The 17,487-nt window shown below is 39.1% G+C and overlaps 1 protein-coding gene across 1 annotated transcript in view; it reads right to left on the reverse strand.

Moving 5' to 3' along the window:
- Positions 1 to 17,487, reverse strand: part of LOC136845760 (proteasome assembly chaperone 2) — a 69,793-nt gene that overhangs the window by 8,667 nt on the left and 43,639 nt on the right. Inside the window, exon 6 of the mRNA XM_067116008.1 lies at positions 16,278 to 16,383. Coding sequence (XP_066972109.1) covers positions 16,278 to 16,383 — 106 coding nt within the window. The remainder of the gene's footprint in view (positions 1 to 16,277; positions 16,384 to 17,487) is intronic.

Raw genomic sequence — 17,487 nt, forward strand, 5'->3', positions numbered from 1 at the left:
CATTTCCATATATAAAAGTTTATGTAACGACTAATATAAAACGGTGCAAACATTACGACAAAGCGACGAAAGAATTTCTGGCGCGGACGTAAGAAAAAAGTTTTTCAAAAAATTCACCATAAATCGAAATATTGTGCTAGAGACTTCCAATTTGTTACAAAATGAAGGTAAATGATTGAATATTACTAGAATGTAAGAGTTTTAGCTTACAATTGCGTTTTTTTACCATTTCGGTCGAGTCAAAGTTGACCGAAGGTTGAAATTTTGGCAGTTATCTTGGTTTATATGAAAATGTTTCCAAACTGATAAAAGCTACAACCATGGGTTGTATTTTGCTGTATTTTACATGAAATTGTGCACATTTTCATATATAAAACTTTATGTAACGGCTAATATAAAACAGTGCAAAAATTACGACAAAATGACGAAAGAATTTCTGAAATTTTCAGCCGAGTTACCGCGCGGGTGTAAGGAAAAAGTATTTTTCAAAAATTCACCATAAATCGAAATATTGTGCTAGAGACTTCCAATTTGTTGCAAAATGAAGGTACATGATTGAATATTACTAGAATGTAAGAGTTTTAGCTTACAATTGTGTTTTTCGACCATTTCGGTCGAGTCAAAGTTGACCGAAGGTTGAAATTTTTTGTAGTTGATGTATGGTGCGTCCACTTGGCACCCAACAGACAATTTTAGTCGACGTATGATACATCCAGTAGGCGTTTAAGGGTTAACCGAAAATCTGCGATTTTTGGTTATTGTCACGCTGTCAGAACGGAACCCCTGCCGATAACCGGGAACTGCCTGTATAATAGCTGGTAAATAATACTGACAGTGAGTGAGAAGTCGAATTGAAACGTAACATTAAAAAATTTCATATAATAGACAAAGTTAACTAATAAAACTTCAATAAATGCTTTCAAATATAATTAAGGAACAACATCAAATGATAAGTCAATAGATGCTTTTGAATGTAAAGAAAAACGTCAGTAAACTAGATTTGTCCCATACATTCAATAAAAGTGGTTTCTCTAGCCAGTTTCATTTTATGAATGCTATTCACATCCTGATACAGTATTTAGTGTAACCCCCAAAACACCGATAACTCTGTCCATACATGTCATTACCAGTCACCATTCATTCTAGGCCTATGTGACTCCCACTAAACTATTTGTAAAAGCAACAAATTCCCCTATTTGATACATCTGAATTCTCCTTCGTATTTGTAAAAGCATTCTATATTTCAATTTGATGTTTTTGATGATATACAGATGAAAATTAGCGTATGTAAGATTTATTAGTTTATCGTGCACCGTTCTACTCAACAATCAGTGTTGCAGGTGTGGCAACTGAACCTCATACGCCAGTGCACGTCACCACCCTTCAATGAAGCGAACCGTAGTATTTAGTTTAAGGAAATTATAAATATATTTTTGATAATTATATCTTTATTTGCTAACTTAAAATAACATTCTTTTAACAGAAAGATCTTTATACAGATGATACTCTGATAACATTAGATATGCCAAAATCTACCCAATTGCATTTTAATTTTATGTAAAATAACATTCTTTTTACAGAAAGCTCTCTATACAGATGATATGCTGATAGCACAGTTGGTAGAACTGTTCATATCTAAACAAAATGAAATATTTCATAGTGATTCAGACAAAATTCTTAAAAAACAGCATAAAAATTAAATTTTCTTGGTTTTATTTTCTAATTGTTTTAACTGATTCTATTTTTCATATTATGAGAAAAATTCTCAAAGTAATTAATATCTGGACTATAAAAAAGAGATGGGATCCGAACAATATATTTCGTAAAGTGATGCAGTATTAAATAAAGTATCGTAATATTACTATGAAGATGTTGTCTTTGAAGTGCCTGGAAAAGATTTGGCTTACTCTTAACATCCCAAGTACAGTAGTCCATCTTTGCAGTGTTCTTGGATAACCTGGCAGAAGAAAAGGAGCTGTCACTGGGACCTGCTTCTCTTGATGTGTCAGCTGCAGCAGCTTCCTTGGCTACCAAAAAGGAGGGGGATTTTTCTGCTGCAGTAATGATTCCAGTTGATGATCCTTCAGTTGATTTGTCTTGTTTCTGCCTTGGCCTTCCCTCATGGGAGAGGAAAGAGAAGTGCTCTTGGCATTCTTCCTCTTTTTTGTCTTCCCATTTTCATCATGCTTATTTTTGTCCTCCTCATCCTCCGCTTCTCTTCCCCCACAAAGGAGGTAAAGGAAGAAGAAGAAAGGAAAGTCTGAGGTCTCACTGGTGTGATCATTGAGCCTCTGGCTGGGCAGGTACTCTTGCTTCGACCAACTAAGATGAGAGGAATGCTCCCCCATCAACTGTTAAGTTTGAGCCTTCATGTTCCCCCTGGCAAGTCCTGCTGCTGTGTGTGCTTGTCTCATGATCAGGCATGTGCGGTTGGTCAGGACAGCCTCTTTCCTTGTGCCTCCAAAGAGACATCCACAAAGGCGCATGCACAACCTGTATGCTCAGTGTGTGTGTGAAGTCTTTGGACCACAAGCACTCTCACAACAGGGTGAACTCTCCCCCATGCCTCCTTGGGGGCACATAGGGGAGAGTCAGTACCATCTTCCTGCAAGGCCCATGCACATTCTCTGGAGTGCACAATCACTGTGGGTTTGCACTTAAGAGAAAAGTCTCCACTGAGCTCTTCCACCTCTGGTGTGCATTCCTTACTGTGTGCACAGGACACACATGAGACAGGGTGTGCAAACTTGCTCTCCTGCACTGAACATCATTTGGACGGTGACACTGCTGAATATAAGGGAACATCTGTTTGAAGTTCACTAAATCATCATAGGATTGAGAGCAAGCCAGTGAACAGGTGTCTGGTGTGTCTCTTCATCTTGCTGGAGAGGACCTACAGTAGTTCGTTCCTCAGGGGATCTATTGGGTCCTGATGGTCCCCCTCCTCTGGAACCCTTGCAAGCTGAGCTGGAGCAGTATTTCTACGGGATTATATGTGCATGTAATCTTAGGAAGACCATGGCTTCTTACCTGGCTACAGTCTTGTCAATTGAGCTCTTCTTAGGGTGTGCTTCTGAAGTGTGACCATCAGGTTGCTTTGGTCCCATCTTGCTCATTGTGTTTTGGACGAGGAGTACTGCCTGATATTTGGCTTGGGATGATTCTTTGCTTCCAGCATCAGAAGATTACTACACAAGGAAATGGAGGCTGCTCTTTCAGTGCTGGATTCATCAGTCTGTAGATTGGAATGACCTCCCCATAAGGAGAGCCTCTATTAGGAAGGTTCTTCCTTCTCTGCTGTAGATGTGAATACCATGGAATCCATTTCCTTGAAATCTCTCCAAGCTGTCTCGTGGCTTGACTTTTGGTTAAACATTGTAGACTTCATTTTGACAAGTGTCTCAACTCACGATTGAGCAACTGTTAGGAGGTTGTTGGTGTCAGGAGAAAAGGCACTGACTTTTCACATAAACTAGAGATCAAATATGTGGGCCAACCTGCTTTGGAGGAGAGACATGGTTGTCTCTCTCTTTTCTCAACAGGTTTCTGACAGGAACAACTTCTCACTGAGGAAAAGATGGAGGCTGCAGCTGGGCTGAGAAGGCTGGATTCCCAAGATTTTCTTAGTAATCAATGGCTGGCCTTGAGGAAGTCTACTCCTCCCAAACCCATAACAAGGAGCCCAAGCTTTTTCCTTGCAGAAAGGGGAACCTTCCCACCCCTTTCTTCCTCGACTAGGGAGGAAAGGGGAAGAAGGAGGGAGAGGTGTTGAGGGTGGAGAGAAATCCCCTTTCTTTGCTTCTGTGATTAGGGGGTTGCCTGTCCCACAATTTGGTACTGTGGCAGAGTCAGGGAGTAGTATCAGTCCTTTGGGATGGGAACAGGATTCCATTCAAGAACTTTCAAGTGCCAATCCATCAGGACTCTTGGAAGTTCCTCCACTTTCTCTGCAGAAGGACTGTACCCCAGCTCACCTGGGTTTTCTATTTGGTTTTAGCTTGGACCAATTTAAGGGGTATACTGTATGCTTGCTGTGTTACCTGGATTATTGGTCAGTCCTGTCATTTAACAAGGTGCACTTGCTCCACAAGACACTGACTGCTTCCTCTCCTTTTGACACAAGTTCGGGATCATGGTGAATTGGAAGATGTTGGATCTCATTCCCAAGCAGTCAGCAAAGTATTGTAGCATGCTCACAGATTCAGCTGTGGTGAATGCCTTCCCATTGGACTCTTGAATGAGGAGTTCAGATTAGTTACAATGCAATTCCTGGTTTATCATGAACAACCAGCCCAAATTTAGCAAGTGGTCAATAATCACAAAGGTTCCTGAAGAAACTCATAACTCATGGGCAAAGCCACCTACTCTAGCTTCAGTGGTAACTGAAGCTCTGTTGATCAGCTCATTAAGAGCCTCCTCCTCAACTTAATGCCAGAGTTGAGACATCAGGGAGGATTTGGCATGGTGGACAGACAACAGATGCCTCTTGCTGGGAAATCCCGTCACCTCCCCTCCTTTGGAAATACTGTTTTCAGATGCAGCGAAGGAGAGTTGGGGTGTGCATCTGAAAGGCAAACTGAGACTGAAGGATTTAAGGATACATCTCATCTATACATTAAAAGTTCTGGAGATGCTAGGAGCATGGTTAGTGCTGCAAACATCCCAAGAACAGTTGATACATCACTCGGTAGCACTGGTGATTGACAACACAACTGTAGTAGGCAGTGCACAAAGCTGCTGAGTTGTCAGCCAAGTACATTCCTGGCAGAAGGAACATCTAAGCAGATCAACTGAGTCATCAGGGTCAGGTGGTAGTAACAGAGTGATCTCTACCAGTGAGTAAGAGAAAGATTGTTCGAGCTCTTGGGTTCACCAATCCTTAACATATCTTCTGTTCACCAGTTCCAGATCTCTGGGCAGTGATGGAAAATGCCTTACAGCACCCTTGGAACAATCGGGACATTTATACCCTTCAATCTCCTTTGTAGAATGAATAACAGTGTTCATCACCCCTGTCTCAGGATGACCTCAGTGGCACCTCATTGGCTGCAAGCTAAGTGAAATTCATATTTGCTGACTCCTCAGGTTGAGGCACTGAAAGAAATTTTCTCAATAGTGCACTCTCCAGTGTCAGCTACATGTTTCGCAGGTATCACCAGGTAGTAAACTCTCTCCAGCTTCATGAGTGGAAGTTATCCAGTGTATCCTGCGAGAGACAGAGGTTTTATTTTTCGATCCTCCATGGGCAAGTACAATTACAATACTTAACACTGCATACCTTATGAAATACATCGTTTGAATCCTATTTCTTATTTTATAGTCCAGATATTAGTCAGTTTGAGAATGTTTTTATAATATGAAAAATACAATAAATTAAAGTAAAAAATAAAACTGCAAGAAAATTTTTTGTTTTACACAGTTTTTTTTTAGCATTTTGTCTGAATCATTATGAAATATTTCATTATGTTTAGATCAAGTGTACCCCCTCTACTAACACTGCACTCGGCACTGCACTTGCACCAACACTGTTAAATTTGTTCATAAGGACTCACTCCCTGAATTCCCAACCTGGGAAACGGTATTCACTTACGAATCAAACTTCTGATTCACCCGCACTTCTAAGCTGGCAATGGCATTGGGATTGGAAGAATGGGAGCCAGGGATCGGAGTAACTGGAAAAATCAGAGGACTGGAGATAGCGGAAAAGGTAGTCACAGGTGTTGAAGGACAGGTAAATCAGCAACATCAACTACCGGAGAATTAACCTGACTAGTGGAAGTTTTAGTTTCAGCCATAGTGGTTGCCTTCCTAAGTCTGTCACGTTTGAGTTTCTCTAAAGGAGAATGCAAAGCCTTCCATTTCCCTTTATCCCAATCCTTACATTCATCGCAATTAAGGTCTGGTGAGCAAACTTGCTCCCTACAAGAACAACAAATGGTACGGCTGTCATATTTAGCCGACATAAGTCTTGTCTTGCAGCCTTTACTGCGATACCTAACACTAGACAAGCTAGAATCTGACATAACTGGTCAAAAACAAAGTAAAAATCAGGAAAGTCCTGAATGTTAGCTAAGCTAAATAAGAGTAGCGCACTACCAAAAACACAGAATACTTCACCAAATGAAGAGAATAGCCAAACCATCCGGTGAAAAAATGAATTCAAAGAGCTGCCCAACAACCAACGTTTAGTCACTGACCGGCAGAAATGAATTGAGTTCTTTAGTTCTGTTGTACCTGTTCTTCCCTGCAAGTGGGTGGGTGGGTGGGGGTGGGGGTGGGGGAAGCTACCTACACCCAAAACAAAACAGCGCTACCACAATTTTTTAATTTTGAGCTGCCGCATAAAGTAAACTAATAGATATGTAATTATTTGGTAAGTTACTTATGTTATATTTTTGTTTTAGTGTTTTACCTAACTATGAGTACTGTATAAACATTTTTCTCTCAAGGAGTGAATAATTCTATCCTTAAACATATGGGTTCAGAATAGGCCAAATGGACAATTCTAGGAGGCCAGTCAGCACTGTAAGGATCAATTATATATCTGCATAACAACTGTACAAGAATATATTATTGATTATGAAAATGTAATAGCCCAAATACTTAATAAAATCATACTGCATATTATAGGATGCCCCTCTTTTCACAGATAAGGCAAAGAATCAATAGGCCTAGCCACACATGTACAGGTTATATTAAACATTTGTCTATAGAACCAGTCCCCAGTTATCGGCAGGGGTTCCGTTCCGATGGCAGACGATCAGCGAAAATCGCTGATAAGCACCGAAAATCATTTTCGGTTATCGGCGCCTCTGTTAGGTACGTATTGGTGCCAATACCCGATTATCAGTGCTGAAAACTGCTGCTTTTTGTCGCTGGACAAGCCCCGAAAAACTGGATCGCCAATAACCGGGGAATGCCTGTATTTTGTTTATGACAAATAAATATAATGTAATAAAGAATTTTATTTTTAACACTGTACAAGCAAAAAATAAAATATTTGAGTGCTAAAATGAAACCTTCAGACCTAAACAAATGGTGTAGGCTGAGTCAAAAGTAAAAGACTAATACCACAGTTCTCAAAGAAAAACATACGAAAGAACAAGAATAATTTTAATTTGTCCTTTTCTCCCAGGATACTGATTGCTTGCACAATATCCAAGTGACTCATCCATTCAGTCACCACAGCACATCATGCGCCTGCGTCGTCTGGCTAATAGTTGTCAGATATCGCTTCCTAAATACTGTCATTTGCCTTTTGTCTGAAAGAATATGGGAACTGATGCAATACTTTGTATCCTAATTGCATCAAGGAAAATGAGCCATTTTGTAATTTGTAATTAGTGTTGCAGAAAGGGTATCTCTCCTGCTGAAGTGTTTGTTCAGCGGATCACAGACTTCCTCTTTTCCTTTCATTTAGACAAACTCCTATCAGACTGCAGAGAAAGATTATCACTCATCCTTGTCACAGGTCTTAAAATGGAAGGGGCTGGATCTCCCCACTTTGGTGTTCCCCCTTCTTTTAGACAAACTGCTATCTGACTGCAGAGAAATATTATCACTCATCCTTGTCACAGGTCTTAAAATGGAAGGGGCTGGATCTCCCCACTTTGGTGTTCCCCTTTCTTTTAGACAAACTCCTATTTGACTGCAGAGAAAGATTATCACTCATCCTTGTCACAGGTCTTAAAATGGAAGGGGCTGGATCTCCCCACTTTGGTGAAGTTATTCATGCTAATGAGAAACTTTGAACAGTCTTGCCGACCTTGGCATCTGCAGCCTTTGAAATGGGATATATCTAGTTCTCTGTAGCCTAACAAGGACTCCCTTTGAACTTCTGTCTCCAGCTTCGAACAGAGATCTCTCTCTCAATTCTATTTTTTTTCCTTTTCATTTTGGCCTTGGCAAAAAAGATGGAGGGAGTCACACAACCTGTTAGTTTGGCACTTGAAGGATGTTTTCCTCTTATCCTTGGCTTTGGTAAATGGGTTGGGGAAGTTATACAGCCAGTCACATGTTGTTCGGCACATGGAAGGATGGGATCTCTCATTCTTTACTGTGTTCTTGAGTTTGTAGCGGAAATTCACAACTCATCAAATCCTGATGAGTGATTCAAGAGCTTCTCAACCCCCTCCCTCTGAGACTTTGTTGGTAGTAACCTGGAAGAGATGCTTTTGTGCATGGTTTGCACTGTTGAGTACTGTTCGAAAAGGACCTGCTCTGTGAGACCATTGCACTGTTAAGTACTGTTCGAAAAGGACCTGCTCTGTGAGACCAGAGTGTAGGCATCATTTGTTAGTACAGAGGAAGTGCAAGGTGTCTGTCATGATCCAAGAATCGTTCCATTTTCTTTAAAATTCTAAACAACAGTCTTTAAACACCAGCAATTGAAATATGGGAAATGAATATAAAAAGAAACTCTCACAACACTACAACACATTTATTCACAACCTTATTTACAAAGAAAACGAAATGTTTCCCCTTTGCTCTCATTCAACGTAACACTAAGCAAAATAAATCTGAGCAGTTATAGATAGAGGGAACAGGTTGCAAGGTAGAGCAATCTTAATACTTAAATGGTGAATTGGTGAGTTATCCTTTCGTGGCTGGGGTTTCAGTAAAGTGATGATGCTTGCAAGATGACCCTGGGCTTGAAGACATCACAGAAGGGTGGCTGGGAACTCAGCAGAGATGTTGCTGGTACGATGACCACGGCTCGTAGACGTCACAAAAAGGATGTCTTTAAGATGAGGCAGCAAATGCTGTTTCTTCAAGAATCTGGAGATGGTGCAAATGGAGGGCAGGAAGGACTGAAGACTCGTCCTCGCTACAGGCAGGAAGGGCTTAATGACGACTACTCCACACAAGCAGGAAGGGCTAACTACTTTTCTTCATCACTGGTATGTAGGCTTGCTGTTTCACCTCATCTCAAACATGGAGGGCTTAGGGACTTCTCATCACAAGCAGGAAGGGCTGGCTGCTTCTCTTCGTTTTGGGCAGGACAGGATTTTAAGGAGAAAAGTGAGGGTCGTCTGAAGGGGATACTCCCATGGGAACCTTGCTTTGTCTGACCTCTGAGTACCATCTCTGTCTCTGTCTGTCTGTATCTCTGTCTTGGGAAGTCTCTTCTCAGGGCTTATATACCACTGTATGGGCAGAGCTAATTTTTTGATTTTCTACACAATGATTGGTTCCTAATATCCGCCCCTTTCCGGTCACGCCACAGAAGATTCCAGATCAACTTTTCTAATGCAATGTGGATCAAATATTGCACCATGTTATAAAGGCATTGCATGAGATACCACATGGTGTTGTTTCCACGAGAAAGGGTTTTCATTGAATCGCTAATTGTCCATGACGCATTGACAACAGGAACTGACTGATGAGCAAACACAGGAATCAGTCATGTCTTGGAAAAGAGATATTTCTTTTTCAATATATTTCATCATCACTGCACCTACCCATGACAGTGTCCAAGAACACCCTTTCTTTCCAGCTTTGTGAGGTGAGCAAGTGAGCATATGACCCCTCAGAGGAGGATATCACTTTACCCACATTCACAAGAATACACAAAGTAAGAGGTGTGGGACTGTTCCTACCTTATGGAAGATTTTTTCAGTTCTTCAAGTAATAGAGGAGGTGTCTGGCATGATAGGCAACTACTTCCTCATTCTATATAAGGGACCCTGTCTGTATGTCCTTGGATATCTTCTCCCTGGAACTTCTGGTGGCTGCTCACATAGTTGTATTGGTACCAAGCACCAACTGGACAGAAAAGTACCTCGCACCAGTACTTCAGCCAAGTGTAAGTTTGAAGAGTGTGATTGAATTCGCCTCCCCTCTTTCTTTCTCTCTAAGAGCAGCATCTAGGCTAGAGTTCTTGCTGGAGTCGGACAGGATACAGGTAACTTAATTTTGGGCATCCAGTCTTAACTTGGTCTGTTCGATATGTCTCCATCTGTCCTCCCTCTTTTAACAAGGAAGAAGGTAGGGGGAGCCAAATAAAGCTTATTCTAAACCTATTACTTGGTGTTAGCCAGAATTTAGCTGCCTTCTAACCCGATGTATTTTAAGAGAGATGTCATGGTTCTTCAAGCTTTCCTTAAACGAATGCCCAACATGGCACATCTGGGTGGATTCAACTCCAGTTAATTGGAGTAAGCCTTCTACATAAAAGGCAGATTGTACTTCCATAAGAACAAATAATACTTTCAATATGATTTGTATTTTTCCTTAACCACCATTATCCCTGCAGCCTAACGAAAAATAACATTTTGAATGACACTTTGTATTCTTACTAGGTATGGGCCTTTTAAACAGGATCTCTCTCAGTATGAGTTGGAAACCAATTGAAACTTAGTAACAAAGTAGTTAACCAGTTTATTTCAGGTGGAGATGGCCGAGTGGGGGAGGATACACACACTGACAACTGCCTTCACTTTTCCTATGGCCACAGGGGCCAAGTGGGACGGTTGAGGGGGGACTAAATAAAAGAAGTTCTGGTTTGTATACCAAGGAAAAATAAATACCTTATTCAAAGTTCACTATTTGTTCTTACGGGAATACAAACCAAAGTCTTTTATATAGGAGACTTACAACGCACCGGGGAGGTCAATCCCCTACAACTGACTCGAGTTGAAAGCTATCATAGAATTCTCATGATCCCAGTTGCCTTGCAAGTAGAAACATGGCTCCTGTAATCTCCCAAGTCTGGCAAAACAGTTGGCCTTAGTAGGGTCCTGAGCCAGAGTGCCCCTCCTATAGCAAGAAGTGGTTACTCGGGTTAGGAATGCTTCGAAGGACCACAATGTCTCCTGTAAGAGACTTCATGTCAGAAGGCAGTGTACTGTTGTCTATGACATGTAAAGGGTTCAGGACTAAACTCGACCATCCCCCTCTCCCCCTTTTTAGGGGAGGATGAGGGGTGCTTCCTTGTCCTAAATGTAGAACTGCTTCCACCTATGCCTCTAGGGCACAAGACATTTGCAATCCTGGAGGGTAGAATTGGAGGATGTTCAGTGCATGTGAGGGGGGGGGGCTAATGCCTTTGAACAGGGTCTTGTACCCGTCCAGAAGGACAGATACTACCCATGGCACCACTCCCTGCTCCTGCCACATGGCCCTTGGTGAGAAATACAACCCCCCACCACTACTTGTGGCAGTGGAGGGGGATCACCACCCCTCCACAACCTCCTCATTACTTCTTCCCCTTACCTCCCTTCTTGGCACTGCCAGAGGAAGGTGGTTGAAAAGGATTAAAAGTAGTAGTCTGGGGTCCTTGTCTAGGTTTTGAAGGGATCAGGCTTTCTCACTAGCCTAGGCATAGAAGGCTTTGCCAAATTGGCAGATTTGGACAAGCCTACCTTTGAAGCAGGAACCTTATAGGCAACACAGGTAAAAAAGTTTAGGATTCCACCACTCTCTGATCTATTGCTGCTTCCACCTTACTCCGAGGGAAGAGTAAAGAAGAGCCCAACACCAAAGTATAGATGGACCCCCTGTTAAACCAGTGAGTTACAATTTTTCAATATTACAATGGCAATTGCAAGAATGTAATTGTACTCCAAAATTTTTAATTTTAACTTTTTCTGGGGCAAGCGAATCTGGATAAAATAATTCGCTTGAATGCTAGGTAGGCGCACACTCACTCTCAGTAAGCCACGTGCTCGTTTAGTGTAAACATACAACTGCAGTTGTTGTTTTATCCATACTGTATCAATTGTATTTTGACAACCATCCCTCTGTTTGAGAAGCATCAAATATGGCCATGAGATGCCCAGCTTTGTCTTGTGCTATTGGTGATAAGGAGAGACAGAAGATCATTACTTTGGAGGAGAAAATTAAAATCATTATCAAACATAAAGGTGGTATGCCCATGCTGTCTACAACTGCCTCATCAATGATCTCAACAATTCTGAAGGACAAGAAACAGATCAATGATGCTATTCAATCTTCACCATCCACAAAATCCACAGTTATAACAAAGAAAGAAGCTGGGCCAATCGAGGGTATGGAGATATTATGAGTCATGTAATGGAAGACCAAATTCAGAAGACTGGGCCACTTAGCCTTCTAGCAATCCAAGCAAAGGCAAGAAGTTTATTTGAAAAAGTTTATTTGAAACCCTAAAGTTCACTAATGACCCAAGTTATACGCAGAACTTTACAGCAAGTAATGGCTGGTTTCAACACTCCAAAAGGCATTACAATTTCCAGAACGTAAAGGTAAGCAGTGAAGCAGCAAGTGCTGATCAAGCTGATGCCAAAGCATTTAAAGAACTACGTCAAAAGATCGTGAAAGAAAATTATGTTTCAGCTGATATTCAATGTTGACAAAACCAGCTTGAATTGAAAGTGCATGCCTGAATGTACATACATTCATCAGGAGTCCAAGACAATGCCTGATTTCAAGGCTTATAAAGACTGGTTAATGTTGCTTTTCGGTAGAAATCTTGCTCGGTTCAAGTTGAAGCCTATGCTAATTTATCACTCTGAGAACACCATAAATTAAAAAATGTAAGCGAGCACACACTACCCATTATTTATCAACACAAAGCAAAAGGATGGATGATGGTAGCATTGTTTGTGGACTGGTTTATGAACTGTTTTCTTCCTCTTGCAAAGGAATGTGAGCAGAGTATTGTTACTCTTAGAATATTGCTTATTTTGGACCATGTGCCAGGACACTTGCAATAAATCTGTAACCTACATCCCGATGCAGAACTTATTTTCATGTTGCCAAACACTACAGTACTAAATCAAACCATGGGCCATGGTTTGATAGCAGCTTTCAAGGCATAATATTAACATCATACATTTTCTCAAGCTGTAAAAGCGATGAAATATGGAAAAACTCTTGAAGGAATTTAATATTTTGAAAGCCATCCAGAACATCACTCTAGTCTGTGAAGAAGTCACAAAAGAATGAGTGAACAGCTTCTGAAAAAAGCTGCTGAGGGCATATGTGAACAGTTTTAAAGACTTCAACCTGGAAGTCAATTTAGGCAATGTCATTGCAAAAGAAACTGTAATGCTCAAAAAGTGGCTTGAACTAGACACTGAAGCAGAGGATCTTCATGAACTTGTTAGCTTACAGGCTGAGGAACTTACAAATGAGTTTATCCAACCTGAGGAAGAACAAACAAAGCAATTCAAGAAGTGGAAGAACCAGCTGTACCCAAACCAAAAAATGAGCTCGCAGGAATGAGATTGGCTGTGGTATTTCTTGTTTCACTCGGAATACAAATCCTTGAAGAAATGAAGATGAATTTTAAAAGAATATCAATAGTAGACAGATTCACGATTCTTTTACCTGCCATATAGAAATTTCTAATGAGAAGAAAAGACTATTCAACCAACACTCCTTATGTGCTCAAGAAAACTAACAATTCTAGTTTAAAGGAAATCAGAATTACTATTTTCGTTCTTTCATTATTTTGTTACTTTTGATTTTTTTTTTTAGAATGTGGTATTATTTTTAGTGTTCTTTTTGTGACTCGGCCTACACCATTTATTGTTCTGAAGATGGTTTTATTGTAACACTTAGAGCTTGTAGGCCTATGTGTTTTGCATATACTTTACAGCATTAAAAGAAAATAATTTATTACATTTTGTTTACTCAACATAAAATATAGAAAGATATTGAATATTATCTACAGTAAACCCCCATATTCATGGTGTCATGATTCACGGACTCGCCTATTCGCGGATTTCTCTGTGGAATGTATATATACATTATTCATGGAAAATTTGCCCATTTGCAGTTTTTCACTAAGAAATATTCACTAATAACTGTATTTTCACATCATTTTCATTACTAAATGCACTTTTTGTGATAAAACTATTAAAATACTCAGGTATGAGCATTTTTAGAGATTTTTTTTTTGTGTTTGAACTGTCAAAATAGGCAGTTCTAAGTGTTTTTAGAGGGGTCTTAAGTATTCGCAGATTTTAGCTATTCGCAGGGGGGTGTAGTACGCATGCCCCATGAGTACAGGGGTTTACTGTATACATGTTTGGCTAAGCCTATTGGTCTTTACCTGATGTGAAAAGCAGTGTACCCTATGACATGTATTATGATTTTTTAATAAGCAAAATGTGTGGCATTATGGCTTCATAATAATAACTTTTTTAACAGTCATTATGCAAATGTTTAATTAATGATAACAGTTTTTAATGGCCTCCCAGAATTGTCCAACTGGCCTAAATTCTATGGCCATATTCTTGAGGACGAAATTATTCACTCCTTGAGAGAAAGATGTTTATACTTTTCATGGTGAGACAAAACAGAAAAACAAAACTATACTATAAATACTATAATGTATTTCCATATTTACTTAGCATCACAAATGGTTCAGTAGATAATACTGATAGCATAAAGTCGAATTGAAATGTAATATTAACAAGTTCCATATGGTAAAAAAAAAAATTAACCCGCAGTTTCAGTAAATCCTTTTGAATATGATTAAAGAATAAAACATTAAATGATGTCAATAGATCCTTTCAAACATAATTCAAGAACAACAATACCAATGATATTTACTCCAAATATTCAACAAAAATAGTTACTCTAATACTATATTAAAGTACTGGTCTAGTCAATTTCAGTTCATGAATGCTATTCACATCATGATATTTAGATTAACCCCCCCCTGAGGAACCAATAGCTCTGTTCACTCAGATTTTGCATATGTCATTAATGTAGGTACATGAAAGACATATTCAGTACGATGTAAGAACCTTTATATATATGTAGTATGTTCTTTTATATTTCATGTCCATGCATATACCTCCCTAACTTGTTAAATGTATGTTACTCCCATACGTATTATGTAAGATATGTAATTAACCAAACTTTGCCCATCTGGCAGTAATGTCTCGCCAGTACGGGGACTGCCATTGCATTCACTTGCATCCACATAACTGTACCTCTGTGGATTTGTACACTTCACTTGGACATTAAGAACCTACTTTTGATATCTTGGTGTTTCCTTAATCCCAAACCCTTAGTGATAAGGATACCATTCACACCCCCAAAATAACCACCAATTAACAACCTTGTTACCAAGCTCAATGACTGCTCCAGCTCATGCTGAGGGAATAGTCCTATATAAGGCTCTGGTCTGTATATACCTAGGAAAAAACTCCTTGTAAAAATTAGTTATTTTTACTAGTATTGAAATAGCCTTTGGAACCAACAGAGCAAGGTCCTCAGCAAAATAATTCAAGGAAAGTTACATTAATTATGTAATTACTATACTAGGAATAAAAAAGACAAAGTGTTGCTAACTTGAATCACTGATTAAAATATAAGGATGATAGCTCCCTTACTGGAAAAGTACTTCTTACCTAAACTAATGTGCCAAAACAACTAATTAGCAATTTCAATTAAAAATCTGGAGAAGTCTAAGGTTTATACAACTGTCAGTCATGATGGCCAACTGACTGAAGGTGCCATTCCCATTAAACAACCATTCTACTGACAGTTTTGGGGAAAAATACAAATTCTGCAGCAGGGAATGGATTTCTTGTTAGACATTCTTACAAAACCCAGGAACAGGTCTTAATATAACCCCTGCACTCAGGTTGGACAGAAAGATGGTGGAATGGTGGACATCAAGTGAGATTTTCTGAGGTATCCCCTGTCTCAAACAGAGGATATAATGGACTCAAATTTTGTGACAGACCTAAGTAAAGATACTGTATGAAATCATCTACAAGCATAATGCATCTCCAGCAACAGAAATGTTAAAAAGATGTCTTGCCAAAAATGTGTGATTTTACCTCTAAATGGGACAGCCTAGTTCCACTTATAATCATGGATGTTGTATCGATTTGGTGGTTACTTCAGTGTAGGATTGTTTACTATTCACAGTGCTGACAGACTAGGACAGTCTAATTCTGGTCTCTGATGATTAAGCCCAGAGGTCTACACCAACCCATTATACAGTACAGTATACTCTTCAACATGCTGGCACACTGAGGTTTAAAAACTCAACAACCTACCAAACATTGTGTTTGTGTAAGAACAAATCTTGAACAGATAATATATATGTGAAACCTTGAAGAGACATTATATATGTAACTATGTTTAAGATTTTTACCTGACAATTCAAATAAATTTTTATATTTTTTCTCATAACCACAAAAAGTACATATACTCTTAACTACATACTGATATTTTCTATACAGTAATTAAAAATAATAATGTGGATGGGTAAGACACCCATTTTGGTAAGTGCACCAATAAAAAAATTCTACAATATTGCAAAAACGTACCTGAAAAACCTTTTTCCAAGAATTAAAGTATGTAGCTAGAACAATGGCATCATGTGTATTGTCACCTTCATCAACAAATTTGAAGAGTACAGTCAAGGGCAAGTCACTGTAAGTAAAACATCATTGTTAAATTTCTATAAACAGAGTAAAATTATGTCCTTTTAACAGGCATTAAAAAATACAGGCTTATTAATTTTGCAATGCCAATTCAAAACAAAAATAGGTAATACAACATCTAATGATGATAAAAAATTTTCATAGCACTAACATGTGTTACAATATGTAAAATCATTAAAACTTCATTATATTACAAATTTAAAACAAAAATTTTACTGTCATACTGTTAATGCTTAAAAAATAAAATTTTTACCTATTTTTGTTTAAAAATAATTGCATAAGAATTTTTTAAAAATTTTCAACTCGTGTACTTAGTTTTTTAATAAAAAAATTTTTTTTAACAGATTATTATAATAAAGTACCTAGATACTATAAATCAATCAACAGGAAGAAAAAGATGAGATGATGTACGCAGGTTATCACATATCTATGTTATGAAATGTCCTTTAGGTCACAAACAATTAAGTGAAGCCTACTTTAATTAGCTTAAAACTTCTCTAACACAGCTGCATATCCTGAACAGCATTTCTAGTAGGAGGTGAATTGAGACACTGACACTATAAGATGAGAAGGATCCGAAGGGAAAAGGGAACTTTTAAGCAAAGCGAAAAAGTTTACGAATCTCTCGGTGATTAAGCAGAGGAACAAACCAGAATAAGGTGACAGAAAGCATTGATCACCTTATCACAATCTGAGGAGGTCAAGTCTTGCTATAATAAGGCAGGGGACAACACAGCTGTTCAAGTCACAGCAAAAGAATGTAAAGTTCTTGAGACAGAAAAGACCGAGAATATGAACTGGGTGTTCTGAATGTCTGAGAAAAGATCTAAAATTAATGCGACCCTTAAATACATGCATTACCCATGTATCTTATGGAGGAAACCAAATCAAAGATAGGGCAAATTTTGGTTCTCATGCAGAAAAGGAGCTTAGTGGATCAAACCTGGGGAGAGCTGTGGTTCTGTTCCTTCCACATGGTGGACATAGGCTGGAAAGAGTAAGTTACTCCCAAAATACTATTAGCTTATCTTTGTCGGATGATAAAAAGCTTAGTGATTAAGGCACACAGATTAAAGCATAACATGTTGAATCC

The sequence above is a fragment of the Macrobrachium rosenbergii genome, chromosome 14 (assembly GCF_040412425.1).
Source record: "Macrobrachium rosenbergii isolate ZJJX-2024 chromosome 14, ASM4041242v1, whole genome shotgun sequence".
Lineage (NCBI taxonomy): Eukaryota > Metazoa > Arthropoda > Malacostraca > Decapoda > Palaemonidae > Macrobrachium > Macrobrachium rosenbergii.